At 35.7% G+C, this 21,852-nt stretch overlaps 1 protein-coding gene across 8 annotated transcripts in view; it reads left to right on the forward strand.

Annotated features, from left to right (window-relative positions):
* The window catches only part of LOC117415813 (cytoplasmic polyadenylation element-binding protein 3-like), a 66,726-nt gene that overhangs the window by 1,703 nt on the left and 43,171 nt on the right, over positions 1 to 21,852 (forward strand). For 3 of the 8 annotated variants that reach the window (XM_059026507.1, XM_059026508.1, XM_034026645.3), the window contains exons 2-4: positions 1,725 to 2,608; positions 9,485 to 9,638; positions 19,274 to 19,330. In XM_059026507.1, the coding sequence (XP_058882490.1) occupies positions 1,725 to 2,608; positions 9,485 to 9,638; positions 19,274 to 19,330 (1,095 nt within the window). Of the gene's footprint in view, positions 1 to 1,234; positions 1,506 to 1,724; positions 2,609 to 9,484; positions 9,639 to 19,273; positions 19,331 to 21,852 lie in introns of those variants that run through there. The other 5 variants (XM_059026509.1, XM_059026510.1, XM_034026643.3 and 2 more) reach the window with 4 other exon arrangements.

Raw genomic sequence — 21,852 nt, forward strand, 5'->3', positions numbered from 1 at the left:
CAGTAACTAGATTATGAATACTTTTGTCAGCTATTTTTATACATAGAATGAATGTATTATATATTGTACTGACACTAAACCCGTGGACTACTTTCAAAGTAATTCGTGACCTTGCTTGATCAGGGACCAATAATATGCAAGAGCAAGGCAGAAATAGTAGAATAAAATCCCTACGTCTGTATCAAAATCGTATTTACTATGCATTTGTGTTGACCTTTAACGATATACTTGAAGAGCTGCATAATAATTGTTTCTAATTATTATTAAACAAGTGTTACATGTTATACGTATGCATGTTTTTTTTTGTGTCAATGTATTTAATGTTGTTCATACATATTATTACCAAAAACATGGTCGGTGTTTATGTTTAGCAAACAAATGTGAACATGTAGATTTTCAGTCTTGAATCACATTAAACAGCCAGTATATTTAGAGAAGCCAATTTTAGTCGTAGCACAGTGTCCTAATAGTCTATGTTAAGATATGTGGTGGTGCTGTCTTCGTTTCATTTTTTATAAGATATCGGTGCTATTAAAATAATCTGAATACTATGCTTGTAAATGTAATAATTGTATCTCCACGTTTTGGAAGGGAAACGTGTATTTTTATTTTATTTTAACACTGTGTGGGTGTAATGTAAGCACGTAGATAATAAACATGGACCTTACCAATACTTATAATTACCGCATTGCTTTTAAGTTCAATAATAAAAATGTACAGATTGTCTAGACTTTACCATTATTATATATATATTTTTTTTATCATATTTCAAAAAGGTCTGTTATGCATGTAGATAAAATATTGATTGGTTAAGCATGTCAAATCATTTTCTTGTGTTATTACGAAATTGAAGATTCCCACATAGGAAACTATGTATATTGGTGCACCTCCCTCTCTACTCTCTGCAGTCTTAAACGTGTGCCGTGAATCGTTGAATGTTGTGTCGTTTGTCGGTTCGACTAAGGATTTAACCAGTTGATTTTATTGATTTGGCGAATGGTAGCACTGTATTTGGAATTAAGACCAATATGTGTGTCTAATTTTAATAGAGGTATTTTCTAAACCTGTAATTAACTGACTAAACACAATTCGCGGATTTAAATTTACTTTATTCCGGGTTAGAAATTGCTTTCAATGTTTTTTTTTTTTTTTTTTTTATTTTAGATTATTATTATTATTATTATTATTATTATTATTATTATTATTATTATTGAAATATATAAACCTGTCTCTTTAAATGCCCTGCTTGTGAAATGGGGGTGGCGTGTCTGTTTAACCTTGCTGAAGGACGCAGCTGTATTTATTGACGTATGTAAATTAATTTAGGGGTGGTCCTAGGAAAAAACAGGAACAAGAATCAGTTTCACATTGCAGAGTGAGCGGCTGGAGTTCCGGTGAAAAAGGAAAAAGAGACGTGGCGAAATCGGTGAATATCTCTGTCCTCCAAGCATATCTCCCATCACAACTGAGGCGTCTGAAAGGGTGAAGCTGCTAAATCGTTACCGGTACAGTTTGCAGTTGCTGCTAAATGGGGGATTACGGATTTGCCTTGCAAGCGGCCAGTCCCCGCAGAAGTGCAAGTACTAGTCGTAGTAGTTGCAATAATAATAATGATGGTATCCATCACCTCCCGCGATTCTCGTTGACCAAATATCAAAAAAACCCGGCTACTGTTGCACGTGATAATGTCAATAATAATTCGTCTTTGTTTTTCCCTGTTACAGCTCAGCAAACCATGCAGGATGATTTACTGATGGATAAAAGCAAAGCCCAGCCCCAGCCTCAGCAGCAGCAGCAGCAGCAAGAACCAACAAACGTAGAGCCCACGTCCACCCCGACCTCCTCATCGGAGCCCCCCAAATGCGAGGAGAACCACGCGATTCTAATTAACCAAACACCTCCCGCACACAACTACAAAGAGAAAGTGCCGATGGAGTCGCCTATCCTGCCCGGTTTGAGCTTTCATCAGACCCAGGAGCCGGGTTCCACATCCTTGTCTCCTTCCTTCGGCAGCACTTGGTCCACCGGGACCAACAACACCGTGGACGATAGCTTTTTCCAAGGGATCCCACCGGTTAATGGGACAATGCTTTTCCAGAATTTCCCTCACCAAGTTAATCCCGTATTTGGGGGCACATTCTCACCCCAGATTGGCATGGCACAAACACAGCATCAACAGCAGCAGCAGCAACCGCAGCAGCAGCAACAACAAGCCCAGCAGCAGCAGAGAAGGTCGCCCGTAAGCCCAAACCAAGTCCCGTTCCCCCCAAGAAATGCATATAGCCACCAAACCATCATCAATAGCAAGGTTCCCTCCTCTTCCCCTTCATCGTCTTCTTGGAATAACCACCAAAACGCCGCTTGGAGCTCAGCCTCCAACCCCTGGAGCGGGCTCCAGGCTAGCAGGGATCCCCGGAGGGCAGTGGGAGTCGGGGTTGGAGTCGGAGTGCCTTCTCCCCTCAACCCCATCTCCCCATTAAAAAAGCCGTATTCGGGCAATGTTATCGCCCCTCCGAAATTCCCTAGGGCTGCCCCACTTATCCCCAAATCCTGGATAGAAGACAACGCCTTCAGGGCAGACAACAGCAACAGCATGCTGCCTTTTCAGGTAAACTACTACGCATTTTTTATATTTCTTAATTATTTAATGTAATAAATAACCCGCTAGTTTCATTTAGCAAATTGTGTTAAATATTGCAAATAATGTATAATTTAAATTACCACCTACAGTATTACTATTTCTGTGTGTGTTGTTTTTAAATACACATTTTAACAATCACAATATGCTAGGAAACGATATTTAATAAACCTATCTACAGTTTATTCTATCATACATTGTATCAAATGGGATGGAAAAATAGATACAGTGCAACACGAACCACTCGATACAATATAACGAACCGTTTCTAGATAGTCAGTGAAATACGTCTTTATTTGCTGCATTAGCTACGGCCAAAAGTTTTGCATCATCCTATAGAATTAACTCATTTTACTTCATAAAGTCGAATGAAAACAGCTGAATACTGTTACGCTAACATATTTAATTACATACCGCTTTGTAGTTTTCCATAAACTGACAGAAATTGAAAAATGTGACATTTCAAAATCTAACATGAAATGCTGTAGACTTGCGATATCATTTTGTAGTTTCTTTGATTGCATGCTGTTGAATAAAATATCTAATTATTATTGTTTTCTCAATCTAAAATTCTTGGTGATGCTAAACTTCTCCTCATATCTGTCTATAGCGGAGAACGGCGCTTCGACTACAATGCGGGCGTATTTGTTTTGTTTGTTTTCCTGATATTATCGTTTGCAAACAATTACTGTATGCTTTTTAAACCATGCCATCTAGCAGATATGAAACCTTACTGCATGTGCTAGTTCATATTCATTTTACGAATTAAGGGCGGTTTGAAGGGAGATTGTTATAGGACATGACCTTCAGAGCCATATTACAAATGGAGTCTTACAATAGAATGTTAGATTGAATTAATAGCTGTCTGATATGTAAAGCTGCAGCATTTTTCCAACATTTATTCCCCAAGATAAACCATCTCTCCCATTATCAGTAGTATAAGTTAATAATCAGTGTGTGAGATTATATATATATATATATATATATATATATATATATATATATATATATATATATATATATATATATATATATATATAATAAAAATTACTGAAACTGAACATTTTAGTATAATCTAACAATGTAGCCATTTTGAGGAGTATTAACTGTATCGCAAAGATTAGCCCCTCATCAAGGTGGTGGTTTTGAGTTTTTGCCTATAAAAGTGGTATTCCAGAGGCTGTAAGTGTTAAAGTGTGTTATTCATTTTGCCAGCTCATCCTGTTTAAAGGGCAATTTACTCCCCTGTAATTGGATGCTTAAGGTGTGGGCGGAGCTTGTCCCTGAATTCTGCAGTTTCCAGGAAGTTCAGCACCCTGTGTGTGTGTGTGTGTGTGTGTGTATATATATATATATATATATATATATATATATATATATATATATATATAATATATATATATAAATATATTGCTTTAATAGATACTGCCTTGTAATAGCTAGGATAAAGTACTTCTATTGCAGACAGAGTTACTATTGTTTTATTTATTACATTTATAATGGGTAAGATGTACTGAAGGAAGCTACGTGTTTAGTCATTTTTTATCATGGAGATATTGGCAGTGAGAGGGCAACAGGAGAGCTTTTGAATATTGACATTTTTTACAATACCAGTTCAATGTTTTACTATCATTATTATACTAAAAATGTTATGCTTGGTTCTTTATTTGTTTGATAACCTTGAAACCAGCTTGCTATTTTCTCTTTCTGAAAGCTGAACAGATGCACTCTCTGCATTAGCAGAAGGTTATGAAGCAGCCCTACAAGCTGTCTTCATGAAGCAAGTTAACATGATAATATATTTAGGGGAATACGTGTGTCATATTTTCACTACAAACTTTAAAATATCCATATAAAAAATATTGAAAAAAAAATATTGAAAGTAGCCAGCGATGGAAACTCACTTGCCCATGCACTGCAGCTAAGCAACGTTTAAGAGAGTGTAAATAAGTAATTATTTGTATGATTTTAACCAAGGCCCATGCCTCGGGTGCCTCATAGCTGGCTATGGCCTTGGCATTATAGGGAGCCATGTACATCTCTGATAAGTTAGACTTGTGTTTTGCAGTACGGAACACATGTTTTCATGATTCCAGAACTTCAACTAGGAAAATTCCACTCATTGTTTTACTTTAGGCTGCAGTATCCTGTTTTGGTTTGCAAAGTCAGGAGAGGTATCCTCAGTCAGAGGACACGTTTCTGTAGTTGACTCATGTATAGTAGCAGGTTGTAAATGTTCTTATACTGTCAACATTTGCATGCTTTTAGTTCCACATTGTAAAATTCCTTTCTGGTTAATATTGTGTCCTGGAGATAAGTGCAAGTCTGCTCTTTGTCTAAATATAGTACGGGCATAGTTATCAATAGGCAGCTAGGTCATAGAGGCCGTATGTTGCGCTGCACATGGCTGCAGTGTCTGCTTACTGAAGTGAAATGGAGGAGAAGGAAATGGAGACACTGTATCATGGTTACAGTTCTGGCAGAATTATACCACCTGCTGATTGATGGGATGCTGTTGTTTTGCAGTCTCTACCCATTCCACACTCTGCCTATAGCTTATTCTTATGCAGCTGGCTGTCTCACACAGGAGAGTATTTAACTGTCATAACTGCGTTTTTTTTTTTTATAAACTTGGTGGCCCATGTATTTTTTACACATTTGATGTATGCATACACAAGGCCAATGCACTTTAACCCAATTGAAACCCACACCTGACTCCAGCTTGAAACTGGTTTACATGGAGGATATGAATTTTAGAATCGATTCCTGAGATGTAGTTTTGAGTTTGATTAAAGTAGTGCATAGATGCAAATATCTTTCTAGTCCAAATTTTCAGCATTTTTTTTTCATATACATTTGAACCCCAGCATCCTAATAGTTTATTTTGTATTTTTAATTTATGTTTGAAAATTAGCTATAGCACAGGCTTAAAGGACTGTGAATGGCTGTGTATGAGGGAATATTGGCATGACTAATGGTGAACAGACCGAGGTTGAAAGCAATATGGGTGTCGATATAATCCATACACCGATGCTCACAGTCCTATTGCTCTATTATATACTGCCTACAAAAGCTATAGAGAAACAAATCCAGCTACATTTTGTTTTTTTTGACCTATACAGCAGATAAAATGTGCCTTCTGATTGACTGGAAGATTCTCTGCAGTCTGTAATATCTGAAACAGAATTGTCATGATTTCATGTTAGTAGTTGTGCTGCATGGTGTTCACCTTTGTAACCGTCCTTTGTGCTGAAACTACATGCAGCAAGTGTAAACAAACTGTACAGCAAAAAAAAAATTGGAATTCTTATTGACTGGTACTTTAAAATAATACATGTACATTTTGGGTTGTGATCCAACCAATCCAGGATTTGCATTTTGGCAGATTGACCAGTAAGTGCTGCAATAACTCTGTTTATAATGCAATGTAATGTAACTTGCTGGCTGCCCAAAGTTGATGTGCAGAGTACCAAGTTTGAGATACAAATAGAAAATGCAAACTCTATCTGTGGTAGGCAGAACTGTGGGGTGCCATTGTGCAGCATTGAGTATGATTACAGTTACGTATTCACGTTACAACTTGCTGTATTCCATTGCTATTATGTTTAAGAACAGAGGAACCTTGTGTGTATACAAACTGGGAATCTGTCAAGGTTGGAATTTTGATTATTCTGAATTCCCAGAATGCTATTGAAGAATGTAGTAAACCTACTTTTTAGGAATACTATTTTGACATACTTTAACTGAACCATACTGGAGACTGCAGCTTTAAATAGGAAATCGGACTGCAGCTATCAAATATTTATAGTACTTGACTTTTAATTCTAGCTCTCCTTAATATGAACAGGTACCGTAGAGCTGTATTGTTTTAGCAATGCCATATCAATGCATTGTTAGGTTGGCTTTCTCTTCATTGATCTTGCCTAAAAGCATCAGTATTTATTCTTTTAAGATCAGCTTACACCACTGGTGCCAATATTCATTTATTGTGAAGCGGATGTTTTCATTAAATAATGGTATATGTTGGATAAAACTGAATGTTTCAAGAATTATTTGCATACCTTTATTTTGAAAAGATAACCAATACCCTAAATTCATATCACCTTTGTTATTTTGAAACGCCTCAGATTTTTGCTGCCATATTGAGGTTGTGGCATTTTGTAGGTTTCTGCATGATGGAGAAAGCTCACTTTCAGATATTGTTTTTGCATTGGTTGTGCAGGAAAGATGAACAATTTCACTGCCACACTCTTTTAACCACTGGCCATATCAATGATACAGACCACATGCTTCAAGATAGATAGACTCTGTCAGTCACTTTTGAATATTGGTATCACCCCATAAAAATAATTAACTGTCACAAAAGTAAAAATGTACCTTTTGAATTTCTTTAAGCATTGATGCTTTTCCTAATAAAGGAGATGTTTGATTCCAACTTTCTTTAATGTTTATAGCTACATGTTTTATAGTATTTAAATTACATAAAATGTTGCAGTATATAATTGAAACAGTGTTTCTATTTTAGTATATGTCATCTTAAATCTGTGTCAAAGCACTATTTATTTAGCATAGCCAGTACCAGAGATATCTACAGTGCCATCACTGTTTAAAGCTCAGAGTGTACTGTCTTCTTTTTTTCTTGTACAGAATCTTTTAAAGGGTGATTCAACATTTCCAAGAATTTACAAACCAGATCTTCTTTTTTACCAATAGAAAATGAGGAGTTCAATCCCTGGAAATACAATATTGAAATAATATATGTGAGAGAGGAAAAAAAAAACACTGTCAAAGCAAAACTGCAGAACTGAGCTAAGTAAACAGTTATAACTTTTAGGCAACAGCAGTTATGTATTTGTCAAAATCCCATGTGTGGTATCCCATGGTTTCTGACTCACATCTTTGTGATTTTTAATAAGTAGTTGTTTGTTTACCAGGCTTATTTTATTATCAACATTTTTACATATTGTGAAAAGGTATATGTAGAGAACTCCCCATTTTCACCCTCTTGCGATTTTATACAGATCCATACAGTAGTCGGAGGTGCTGTGTTGTGTTAAACCTGTTGGAGAACTAGAAGCTAAAATGCGAAAGGAAAACCTCAGCATTAAAATTAACATTTTGTACAAAGTGGGCAGATTTTTATCTGAATGTAATGCCGAACAATAGACAGGCTCCGAAATTGAATAAAGCTTTTGAGTGCTCAGCCAATTGCATTACAATAGCTGATGTACAAACAGTATGCATTGCCAGTGGATTTGAAATGCTGGTGCCTATTTTGGCTGTGGTTTCCTGCCATGATACAGTACTAAGTGATAAAAATACCCATTTGTTTGGCAGCACCATGTTATCTCAAAATCACTTTTTATATATCTGTGCTGTCAAGTCAACTATATACCCTTGATTACCAAATGTTGCTTTCAGAAAACAGGATTTTATTTTACTGTAACATGCCAGTTGTTTTCTGACTCCTCTAGTAAGCTGTGCAAAAGTCAGAGACATATTACCGTAAAACAAACAAACAAACAAAAAAAAATGTTACCCTAATGGCTTTAATAGATTTGTGGTGTTGTGGTTTTAGTTGTCATGTGTCTTGTGTAGTTCTCTTGTTTGTAATACATTTTATTCATTTTCTAATACAGTATGTATGAATAGACAACACTACTGTATACAGCCGGTCTCGTCTAAGTTGGTGCAGTATAACCCCCTTGTGCTCTTGCTGTGTACAGTGTCATTCAGTATGGTAGTACAACATGTGTTGTATGTAATTGTAAATCATTTAGTTTCTTGATTATTTAAAATCTAAAAGCCAATAAAAATTGCGTAACGTACTGCATTGTAGTTTTGCCAGTTGACAAGAAAACACAATATAGCAATATGGATTTAAGCTTTCGAAATGATTCTTGGAATCTTGACCTATAGCATAGAAAGCACTGGAGTTTGGAGCTTTGAAATGCTTTTAAAGGCAGTGACACACAAATACAGTTAATTAAAAAGTTAATCATTGTGTTTGTGGGTGGTTGCAGGACACAATGTTTTTAACATTTACTTGATTAAATGTTTTTGTGAAAGTCTGAAATTCTGTTTCAATCTGGCACCTAGATTTTAAATTTCATAGTTTTGCATGAAGATGTACAACCATAATATGAAGTGAGTCCTTCTGCTGTAGTTCTTGTTTCACGTTGCTACTTGGCCCTTGATCACTTGAAATGTCTGCGACATCAGGACCTACACTCTCTGGGCGTTGAACTGTGCGGGGTGGACCAGGAAGTTTCCAAAACACTGTTCAGTTAGATACAGTAGACCACACCTGTGGGGTGGCGGAAGAGAGTAGCACATCTACCAACTTACTTTTCAAGAACACTTTGTGCGTAAACCCTGCTCCAGATCTTAGTTGGTTCCTAGTATCCCTCAAGTCCACAATATTAGTACAACATAACGTAATGTTATACAAGAGGTCAAAGGTAACACTCGCCTAGGGAACGGTGCAAGCCAAACTTTAGGTAAATATGAATAATGGTTCTACTGATGTTAGAATTCAGAATTAGTACCAGCCTTAACTGGTTTAAGCATTTTTACACTACTATATATTAGCCTTTTATTTCTATGTGATTTAATTTAACACTAGGATGTGTGCTTGAAATTAAATACAAAATAGCAATTTCAGGTTCTGGTTTATACAGCATTTTCAGTCCTAACCAGTGGACTGTATGTGGGGTTAAAGGTATACAGGGAACTGAATGCAGAGAAAATATTTCACCATTTGTGTATTTCACCAAAGTCCACCAATAATCTGATATCTATAGCTGCAGTTCAAGTAACTTGATGACGTGTCTTTTTCTTTTACAGGACCGGAATCGGCCCTATGATGGTTTTAACTTGCACTCTTTGGAGAATTCCTTAATGGATATTATAAGGACTGATCACGACAAAGGTAAACACTACCCTCCCAGTGGCGCACCAATGACTATCGCTGATATAATGTGGAGGAATCATTTTGCAGGTTAGGAATATTCATACATACCTACATACATACATGCTTTTTTTGGCTTCATTTGAAAAAAGTCAGTGATCTTTTGGATGCTCTAGATTTGCTTTAAGTAACAACTGCATTTTAAGGACTATTCTTTTTTCAATTTGAAAGCACTGTGACATAACATTGCCCTTACCTGCAAAATAGTGCACGTACTTTTTTTTTCAAATTTAAAATCAAAGACTTTTGCATCTGCTGTTTTTTTTAAGGTTATTTTTGCAGCACTACATATTGAAATGCTGGGTCTTGGAATAAATCACAGCTTACTTTTTGATGAGTTTAATATTTTCTATTAGGCATGTTTATACTCTCACTGCGATTGAGATGAAGATAAAGTGATGCCTACTCACTTAATCTAAACAGAACACTGATTGACGATGCTGGCACTTGATGCTGACGTTGCAAAATAACCTTATCTATGGAAAAATATGTGCTTTGCCCTTCAAAAGTATTTTAACCTTTTCTCCATTAAAAAAAACACAAAACCTTTGACGTAACTGTAGGCCCTATTGACAAAGTGTTAATTCGTCATGGTTTATTCAACGGATGCCTTTTTAAAGTCTATTTTTATGGATTTAATAATATTTGATATGCATGTTAATGTTCTAGACTGTTGATGTAGAAACCAGTATCCTACTCAATTCATCAAACAGATAATAATAATAATAATAATAATAATAATAATAATAATAATAATAATAATAATAAAAACACTATTCTTTGTGAATAGAGCCTATCACACAGCTGTTTGGATCAAATGAGTACATCCCCTTGTCTCATTAGAATATTTAATAGTGTCAAATCTCAATATACTGCAGTCTTGAGTTGTCATTGAAAATACAGTGCGTATGTTTAGGGAATTGGGAGATAAGGTGGACCCTTATGCACTGATCATGTCTGTCTGTCTGTCCAAACATAGCCTTGTCACCTCAGACTTTTTCATGTGAAGTGTAGTTTTAAATATTTTAACAGAGTTTGATAATTGTCAGTGGCAAATCAGTGCTGTGCTACTGTATTGCACATCTCATCTTGCGCACCAGAATATCATTTTAATATCCAGTGTAGAGAGAGCAGAATTCTGAATAGCTACTCACTGTTAAACAGCATTGCACTTTCACCTTGCAGTATGTCTGTCTATTCCATCATGATATAGTCTGAAAACTAGCTTGAAATTAGTTTATTCTTGACTTTCTTGAGTGCTAGACTGTAGGTGCTAGTGTTCTAAATGTTTTTAGTTTTATGGATTTATATAGACTAGGATATTTACATTTAGAATTCCTTGTATAAGTTGTATTGGTCACATACCATGGATGAAAACATCTGTATTCAGTTTAGATTTACCAGATCCCCCACCGCTACTGTTAGGTTAACATTATTCTACAGCTTTGTAAACAGTACTAAATTGTCCTTCTGGTTTCCAGTATTTAGTTATAACACTGTACAGTAGTATACAGGAGGAAGCAGGCTGACATGTGAAGCAGAGCCACTGTACACATTAGAGTGCTCACTGTTCTTGACAGTGGAGAATTCAATTAAATGAAAGAGAATATGAGTTAGTACACAAAACAATACTGGTAAAAAAAAAATAGTGTAAATCGGAAATATTTTTCCATTCAAGGAAAAAGATTTTTTTTAATTTTATTTTTTGTCATAAAATCTGAATCGAAATGTTTTATACAGTCAGCGACGCCTAATCGGGATATTGATAATCGGGATTGCTGCTTAAATGGGATACAAATCCCGGTGACGGTTCTTCACAATGGTATTTATGTCATTTAATTGGGACTTTACTTCGTTTAATTGGGATACAGTATTTTCAAGTGATGAACTGAGATCGCTTTTCAGAGCAAGACAGGTTGTGTAGCAGAGTGCAGTGAGTACATGATTATACTGAGAGTTGCGTACATTGCATAAGCCACGTTGAACTCATGGAGCTGGAGTCTCCTGTGGTTTCTCAGGCTGCTCTTGCAAAGAGTTGGCGTGTCAACATCGCAGGTGCGATTCATTTTGTTGATGAATAAAAAAAAAAAAAAAACATTGACTCGTATTTTTAAATTATGTATTTAACATTTAATCATAATGTGATTTGATTCTTTCTTTTCATTAAAAATCAAAAAAGTATGACCTAAGGTCATCTCAACTGCCTCTCGTTTTAATTGGGACAGCCACTTACTTGGGATATTTTTTCCTTCTTCCAAGGCGCCCCGATAAAGTGGCGCTGACTCTAGTAGTTGTTTTGTTGGGTTCTCTGAATTTTAAGTGAACAGAAAATATATTCCATCTGTCAGGAAGTTTTATAGGTGAGTCTTTGAACTGGCCTGTAACTGAAGCAGAATTGATTCTCTTTAGGATTTCAGTTCTCCCGTTGTAGCAGAGAACTTAAAGAGCCTGCCATGATCTTGTACTATGTGCCTCCAGGGATTTGATAGATGGGAGAAAACTTAAAAGCAGATTTTATAAGGCGGACCAGTCCATAGATTCGTTTTTTAAATGAGTTGGTACTGTAGTAGACAAGTAGTTGTATAGCAATATTTTTTATTTAGTGTCATCTTGGACCATCATTCGGCCTCAAATGCATTTTGTTGGCTGATGATGTAAAGGCCAATTTGTCAAATCATTTTGTTGCTGATATAATAAAGATTTATTAAATACTTCTTGTAGTGTACTGTAATAACATCTGTAAATTGAATGTGACAATTTTCTGTACTACACATTTGTTTTTGTCAACTACTGTAATTTGCCTGCATTTGAACTTGAACAAACATACATTTTCTCTGTTTCAAATTGAAGCTGTACCATGATAGTTTGATTTTTACTGTAGGGTAGCAGTATTCACTTTTTCAACACTGCACATCTGTATGCAGGTCTAGGTAAGATAACTCCACTAAGCACATCAGTAAACTAATATAAAACACGATTTCCGTATACACATCTATGTCCATTAATTTATTTTTCAGTACAAGTGTTGACTTATTTAGTACTGATAGAGTTAAGGTCCTCTACTCTTTTTAGAATATTATAATATACATCTGTGGGTTCTTGGGAACTTTTTTGTCTAGATTAAGTGTTACAGTAATAAAACTGTGTAGAGTCTAGAAATGCAATTGAATATTTGGTACTGAATGACTAATTGTAATCATGTTCACTATGAAACGTAAGCAGGGTGCTACTATACAGTATGTAGTGTACTGTAAATTAAAATTATTATACCGAGTGCTGTGCCAAGCTATCAGTGTGTACCAGTAAAACTTGAGAACTGAATTGAGACAAATATTAAAAGGAGGAATTTGTTTTGTCATTATTTTATGTGATGAGCTAATTGGAGTCCACCGACGCTCTTTGTATTTGACATATTTAACTGCCGCAAAGTTTCAGTAAAGAAAGCACCCTGTGGAGATTTAACTTGAAAGGGACTGTCCAGCAAACCAAGCATGCATTACAGGTGAGTCCACGGCTGCTCTTTTGCGGTTTACCTTTCCGAGAGTTAAAGTTAATTTTGTGGAAAGGTGAACTGGCACAGAGACGCATTCTGTGTAAGAAAAACCTTCAAATATTTCCGACTGTTGTCATGAAGTTTATTTCTATCATATGGAACTGGTTTGTCAATTCTTTTGCTATTATTGGAGTTGTAAAACACCAGCGCCTAGCAGGTGTGTGTTTATTTATTTTTATTTTTTATTATTTTTTTTATATATATAAAAGCTGGGACTGGAGTATTTGCAGTCTAAAATATATTTCTATTTCATGTTCCTCTTTCTTTCCCTGGTGCTGTAAGGTGATGAAGTCCACTCTGACTTCTAAAGCTACATTTTTGCTTTTTTCGTATTTCCCTCTTCTGTAATTGCTTGCAACATTGTATAAATCTAATATGCCATGGCCCAACTGACAATATTGGAATTCACAGGGTCATGGCTAACTCGTAAAATAAATCATCCTCACTTATTTAGTCTGGTTAGTTAAAGTGTTTTTTAATAATTCTTCCAGATTAACTCTTGACCGCACATCAATCCAGTTGAAATGGAATGTTATTTCTGTGTCGTCGTGGTGTGATGAACAAGCCGTTTCTTTTATTTGATGCACTGGAACGCACAAGTCAGTCAGCTGAGATCATGTGTGGAGAATTACACTTTTGTCTGGTAACCCTTCCCAATCCTGGGCCAGTGGGATTTCAGCTGGAAAAGCACAAACAAAAGGCAGCACAGTTCAGTAGAAGGCACAGCACTTAAGAAATTAGTCTTTGTCTGTTTGTTTTTTTTCTGCCTTATCTATAGTTTTAAAATCTCCCCCCCTTGAGCAACAGAGGCAGACATTTGCATAAGAGTCGTAAGAGGTTGTTTTGCTTTCTTTTTTCTTTTCTGGTTTAATTTTGATATTTTTGTGTGTTCTTGTTTATTTTAATAGTGCCCTTTTTGTTGAGTGGAAGGAGGCATTGTTGTCTGCTACTATAGTGCTGATAAAACTCTGAACACCCATTTTATCTTCTTTAATCTACTCTCTTCAATATGTGATAAAAAGGCAAAAAAGGGGACTAATCTCACTCTTGACTATCTGGTCACTTCCTGCACTCTATTCTGCACTCCTCGGCTGGGGTTTTCTTTAGGTCGCCAATCTCACGGATTCAAGGGCTTTTAGACAGCACAGCTCCAGGTTTTGGTGTTCATTGCTGGGTTATCTCTTTTTTTTTTATCTGTCTTAATTGACTGTTCTATTGTTTTTGGCTCTGAAAAGGTGCTGTATAAATTCAGTGCTTTTGTTGTGAGTGCCCAACATCATATTGGCGACAAGTGTGTCCTTCTCACAATATACTGTAGCTCGTTTAGAGAGCATAGTTTAGATTTTTGGGTTTACACTGTACTGCAGTTCATAACATCATAAGCTGTAATAAATATGAGTGTAAAAAAGTTTTTTTTATAGCATTTATTGCTTATTTTACTTGCATACATATACAGATAGTTAAGGGGTTCAAATGGCATATAACTTAAGTATCTGTAAGTTAAAGTGATATCCCCTTAGAGAGATATGTGGAAGTGAATCATTCATTATTCAATATATTAGTATCTACTTTGAAAATTAAATTAGAAAGCCACTAAGAATCACTTAAATTGGTCATATGAACATGTCTACTTAAACTCCTAAAATCCAACGTGTTTCGTATTCATGAAGCAATACAGCAAATGGTTTTAATTATGGTTTTGAATGGAAGGCCTCAACTGTACTATAAACATTGTTTATAACAGGTGTGCTGTGCAGATGAACTTCCCTTGTGTCTGAAACTGAGAGACTGTATTGAAAATAGCGGGTGGGACAGGGGAACACAAATACTACTACTAAAACAAAATCCTGAAGCTGAGCTATAGTAAACAGCTGTATGCTTAATCACTTTTTTTAATCTTCATGGGTAGCTTTATTATTCTTAAGTATTTCCTTTTCAACCACGCGTTACAGGAGTCTTTAAACCTGTGTGTGTGTCTGTATTCCTCTTGGCTGTTAAATTCCTGAATTTGAAGTTTCAAGGTAAAGTTTCTAGTATTCTTTTCTGGCGAGCTTGAGTACCATCAAATATTGTTGATCTTACAGCAACACTTTTTATTACAGTAATAAAAAGAATTGGTCAAAACTCCAAGCAGTGACACAGCAATTTGAATTTGAACATGAATTTGCTGGCTCTTTGTCAGCTGTTTTAATTTTATGCGGGTCAATCTGCATTCTCGCTTCACCACCCCTAGTGTACTGTGTGCAGCTTATACCACTGTCTTTTTTTTTTTTCTTCAGCGTGTCTGAGCTTCAAGTCTAGGCTATGTAGAAAACCTGTGTGTGTCACGATTGCTTTACAGTTGTACATAGAGTGATGGATGTAGATCTTGGTGATCTACCTTTTTGTGATACTCATGGGGGTGTATGTTACAAACATACTGTAAATGCATATTGTAGTTTAATGCAGTTGACAAATATTGAGTCAGAACTTTAATTCCTCCTGGACTCATTTAAAAATAAAATAAAAAAATATAGTAACATGAAAGCATTGGCCTATTACATAGCAGTTACTGAGATTTCTAAAGCATTATAATAACCAGTTCCAGCATTTTACCAAGAAACAAATTGTATTACAAAAAAGTGTAAAATACTAAACAAAAAGTATATCCACTACAGTGACTTGCATTTAACCTAGAAATAGCCACCAGTATAGGCATTCCGAGCACTTTATCGAGTTCTTTCTTGTAACTAAGTCTGGAAGGTATGTGTCATCTATTTTTTTTTATTTTTTTTTTATCTGTAGTTAGTGAACCCCCCCTTTTTTTGTTGATGTGGAAATGTCATCAATTCATGCTGCTACCTTTCCCAGTTGATAGCTGACTGGGGCAGCTTAAAAATAGCAGCCAAGGGCAGGTGTTGAGATATCACACAGCCAGGCAGCACCCTGCAATGGGGCTGCATTCAAATAAAATGAGCAGTGCTATTTTAGCAAACGAAACTGAACCATATTTCTACCCAGAGACTAAAGGGAGGGGGGCTCCAACAAGCAAGCAGACACCTGCAGAGAAAGAGGGCAGAATATTCTAGAATATTCTGTATACTCTGTAGCTCTTCTGTATGCCAATATATAGGTATACATTACCTATATAACTGCCCGTCCAATTGTGATGTTCTGAACATTCTTTAATATTTATTGAGCGTCTGGGAATCCACATATGCGAGTTCTCACTTGTTAGGCTAATGAAAGCTATATCTTGGGGACTATTTGCTTCAAGGAGTGACTTTGCTTGTGCATTTTTTTTTTTTTTTTACAGTACTTGCTGTGAATGTAGACCAGGGAACATCTTTCTGTGCCATCATGCATGCTTGTTGGTGACAAATTGCTACTGTAAATAACATTGACACTATAATTTCAAGGACCAAAATGAATACCAGCTGTGCACTTAGTTTCTATTGCCAGAGGAGAGCTGAAGCTAAGCAAAAATAAACAAAACACAGTGAAATAGCTTGAATATCCACTGAATCAATTTAAAACAAAAGACTCTGGTTGCCTAGTTCCTGTACTCTATTTTCAATTTCTTGTTGAAACATACTGTTCATATCACCTAACCATTTGTCCTGTAGCTATCTATAGAATTGTTATGAAATGTAACATGGACTTACCTTTGCACCCTTTCTTGTGCCTTTCTGAATCCAAGTCATGGCGACCTACTTATGCAGGAGTTCTGGTCTTGGTAGGTTGGGCTAATAGAGATTTTATCCTACAAATTTAAAACATATATTATAATTTGTTCCACACATTCTACAGTTATAGTAGTTGTGTTCTGTGGTTTTTTTTTCAATCTAAAACCAGGAATATGAGTACATATCAGACTAGCAGGGTTTGAGATAACTTGGAAGCTTTTAGCGTGCCTTATGTTTTTAATATCTTCAGAACCATTCCTTGGATTGTGATCAAACTGAATACAGTTCCACAACTGTGATGCTAGATGTTTGTTGACGAAAAACTGTTTTCATAAAATACCGCCAGCTTACTGCTTTGTTGGAGAACTTGTTTCAAACCCCCTCAGCCTACTACACATTCTCTATTTCTCACATTCAAAGTGACATTTAGCACATTTTGAGAGGTGTCAATTGTATTTCTCTTGCTTCATTTCTAACACTTCCCTCTTCACATTCTTTACACACCAGACGCCTCAACCCAGTCTCCTCGCACAGTATACAGTGAGCCCATGGGTCCTGCCTTTTCTTTCATTTACAGCTGCTAGTTGTACTCTTAAATTACATTCGTTGCTGTCCTATTTTACTATAGTTTTGGATTTATATGTTTTAAACCTTCAACATGTAAAAATAAATATCAAATGAAAACCATATGGAGCACGCACCTTTTAAAAATAAGAAGGAAAGAAAGCAGATTGAGAGAACCCGATGTTCAGCCAGCTCCCAGTGCCTGGTTGAACCTGGTTCATTTCCACATTGAGGCCTGTATAAATCAATCAGTGTGTCAAACCTTTTAGAGCTGCAATCTTTGGGTTTAAAGTAAAGCATTTTCTCATAACCATCCAGGTAGTGGGAGATTTTAGTGCATTAAAACTGAAGCCATTAGAGTAAATATTGAGTTTTTTTTATTTTGAACTACTGTAAGGGGTTTTAAATGGTGGGGCTTTCTTCTATCAAGGTCTCAAACCTCTTTCAGCAGGATTTGTGGTCTGTAACAATCCTAACCTTTCAATTCTAAAAAAAATAAGTACTTCTATTGATGGCTTTTAATGCTGGCTCAGTTCACCTCTTTGCCAGTTAATAGCTATTTCACTGCTTACCCAGTCAACAAATTGCTTCAGCACTCAGCTTGCTTCCCCTTATTAGGAGACTTGCAATCAGCTAGTCAGTGGGAAAGTAGTCTGAGAGCCAGTGTTGCCACGTGTCTCAAAGCTGGTTAGAGAAGGAAATAAAAGGGTACAAGTAGGGTAGCTGGAAGAACCCTAGCCTGTGATACTATGTAGAGCAGTAGAAAAAGTTGCAGCTAATTATGGCTTTTATGGTTGGCTGCTGAAACCAACTGATTTTGCTATGTACTTTACTGCAGTGCTTGAACTAAAAATCTTTTTTTTGTGTGTGTTTGAATAATCTTTGTTTCACAATCTGTTCACAATACTCACAGCTTTTATACTTGCAGCATGGCAGGAGATGACGTGTGTTTCAGATGTCAAAAATACATATAATACTTGCTGCAGGAAGGATTTGAATGTACAATATGCATATTTCAACATCCTAGAAAACACAAATATTGGCATTATTATTATTATTTTGTGTGTGTAAAATATCTATCCATCTATCTATCTATCTATCTCTCTGTCTCTCTCTATCTATCTATCTCTATCTATCTATCTATCTCTATCTACCTACCTACCTATATCTATCTATCTCTCTATCTATCTCTATCTATCTATCATTAAAAACCAAGTATTTTTAGTAGACAGATTTTAATATGTACAATTTTGAAACCAATTGTCGATTTTTCGGCTGTATTTTGAAGCAAGGGCAAAGAAAAACTAAAGTTCATAAGATACTACTCAAACAAGAATACTAACATTTCTGCCTTTCTTTAAAATGGGGTGTCCATTTCTCTATTGACTGCCCCCACATTATATTCTTTCATTATGTTTTGACCCTTTTTTATTTTTCATTTCAAATAAAAAAAAAGATTACAGCCTTCCCTTTTCATGAATAAATGGCTTTGCAATTTCTTCCATCACCCAGCATTGGTTTACAGTAGTAGCTGTAATACTTAATATAGCAGCAGCCCAGCAAGTACTGTACAGTAGGCAGCAAGACCATGCTTGAGTTTGTATTCTTTGCAACACTGGGAAGGTTCTTTACTCCCACTTTTAATAGGAAAATCTTTTTAATAACTACTTATCTTCCTTTTTATATTGTGTTGTGTGCGATGGTTTATATTGATTTGCATTTAAATAATGATATGCAGTATGTTATTGTGGAATGCTATTGTACCTGGTTGAGGTTTTTGGCTATATAAGGATCTCTTGGTATCTACAGTGTAAATCTCAAAGTAAAATGTAATTGGAAGTACTGTAAATTATTTGAATGTGAATTTAACATTTGTTTTCCAGGTCGCATGGGTCTAAATTTCCATCATCCAGGAACTGATAACATCATGGCACTAAATAGTGAGTATTTGTAAAACATAGCATGCATGTGTCTAAATGTCACATGCAATAACAACTGACTGCTGAATTTTCCAAGCCTGGGTAGTTTTTAATCCTGTGCATTTATGTGTTTCCTGTAAAGGAGCAGCTAGCTGGATGCTTCAGACAGACTTTATTAATAATGCACAGGTTAGACAAACAATAAGCACACCTGCTATTTGTATGTTCGAATACGACCGATTTGTTTTATTATGCAAGTGGAACTGATAGAAAGAGGACCCCTGTACTGTATATCCACTCATTTCAGAGTCACCTTCATTTAAACTTGTCTTTTACTCTTCGCATATGATTGCTTGCCTACCAGCTGTAATATTGTAAAACACGTTGGAACACATTTATTCAAGATAATGTGCAAAGTGCATGCCTCCCTTGGTTTTCGTTTATGCCAGCCCTGTGAATGTTTACCATCATTAACTTTAGATCCCTTGTTCACTGCCTCCAGTGTATTTCCTTTCTTGGGTTCCATTTGCTGTGTTCTATCAACGTGAACAAACTAGGAGCATTTCTGCTACCTTTGATTGTAGTTAACTTTTATTGTACACCAGCCAGAAGTCTGTTGATTTTTTCATTTTGTATATGTCTATAGAGTAATGTTTTATTATACACCCTTTAGCACAAATGTAAAACTACTATACTTGGTTTACATGCTATCATAGAACATGGCAATAATACTAGCCATTAAGCAACTGCATTTTATTACATTTTCTGATCCGCCACACCAGTATTTTTAATTCATTTTCAAATTGAGTGGGGTGTGTGTGTAGTTTTTGTGTTTTTTTTTTGTTTGTTTTTTTATCACATTTAATAATTTGAATTTATTTGCCCTATAAAGTACAAGTATCTAATTCCTACTGTTCAGTGAGGGAAGAAAGCTTAACAAGGACAGCCTCCTCTTGAATAATACTGCATATCCTACATGACAGAAAGAAAAGCACCAGCATGAAGTATATTTGCCATTTTTTTTCACCAACGTCTCACTGGGCCCAACTTCTGAAAACTCAGAATCCCATTCTAATCTGTTAGTGTCTGCACTTTAAGCACATTTGTGTAACGTGTTATGGTTTGGTTAGGTAAATGCTATTTTGCAACTTTTGCTGACCATACCTGTGTTTTCTTAAATTTTATTACTAAATTCTTCCACAAAGTTACATGCAACAGTTCGTAAAAAATAACTATTTTACTATGTAGCTTTTGTTCAGTCCCAGTTATGAGTTAATTTATTTATTTTATTTATTGTATTTGTATAGCACCGTTCATACCATGGTATCTCAAAGCACTTTACAGAAAGTCTGCATCATCAAAAAAAAAAAAAAAAAAGTAAAACAACATACAATTATATTAATAGCACTACATAACATAGCAAATATCTAGATAAGACAATTATAAAAACACAGGAAATAATGTTTAGAATATGTGCCTCAAAACTCAAATCAGAATCAAATATAACCCCCAAGTTTCTTGCATCAAGTTTTATATTAGAGGTCAGGTTGCCCAAATAATTTTTAGGTAGTTAATGCCTTTACAAGGTTAATAAACTTACTACACAGAGCTTTGTCTATTTATTGTGTTTCTGAATTTATTATACAGTAAAATGATAAGTGAAATGACCAACAAAACACCTTTACGCATATCTAGAATAAAACGGGTTAATATCCTTGAAATAAATTATAGGTAATAATACTGTATCTCTGTATATTCGAACTACAAGGCACAAGTGCGAGAGATTGTTGTTTTGTCCAAACAATAGGGGACTATAATATGTAAAGCCAGGATTACATCAGTAGCGGTTACCTGATCTGTGCCACGTGGCTGAGTGAAACGCAAGAGAAATCCAAGATATCTGGTGCATGTCGCATGTCTTCACCAGTGCTTCAGCATTGGAAAGCAATGAATGGTCTCTGAACAAGGCTGATGGACAGTATTTGAAAAGGTTTTTTAAAAAATCAATTTTCTAATCAAGATATAGACAGGATCCAATGTTGCTGTATAATTGAACATAGGACTAATTTTCACAGACACTGATCAGCACTAGTCATGGATACCTAATTTTACCTTAGGTAAGGTAGTCGAAGATTAGTGCTAATTGGGGCGATGGATTTTAGCGCCTTGGCTATCGCTATATTTAGTGATTTTTGGCTGCTGTTTGGACATCCTGCAGAGTACTGACATTTGTAGCAGTACTGTAGGCCATAACCTAGAAATGTCATGCAGCTTGTGACAGCTGCAACAAGGATTGCAAATTGAAAAAAAAAATATAGCCTATACTTTTGTATCAAAGAAACCTTCCTGCAATCAATCTGTTGTCTTGCGGCTAGTTTCACAGACCCTGATTTTAGCACTAAACTTGAACTACTCAATGATAATTTAGGTAAATTAATCCAAGATTAGAGCTAATCAGGGTCTGTAAAACTAGCCATTAATGTCAAAAGCCAATAGCCCTAAAAGCCTCCATTTGACTTTAGGAAGAGTGTGACACTGTTTTG

This window comes from Acipenser ruthenus, chromosome 7 (assembly GCF_902713425.1).
Source record: "Acipenser ruthenus chromosome 7, fAciRut3.2 maternal haplotype, whole genome shotgun sequence".
Lineage (NCBI taxonomy): Eukaryota > Metazoa > Chordata > Actinopteri > Acipenseriformes > Acipenseridae > Acipenser > Acipenser ruthenus.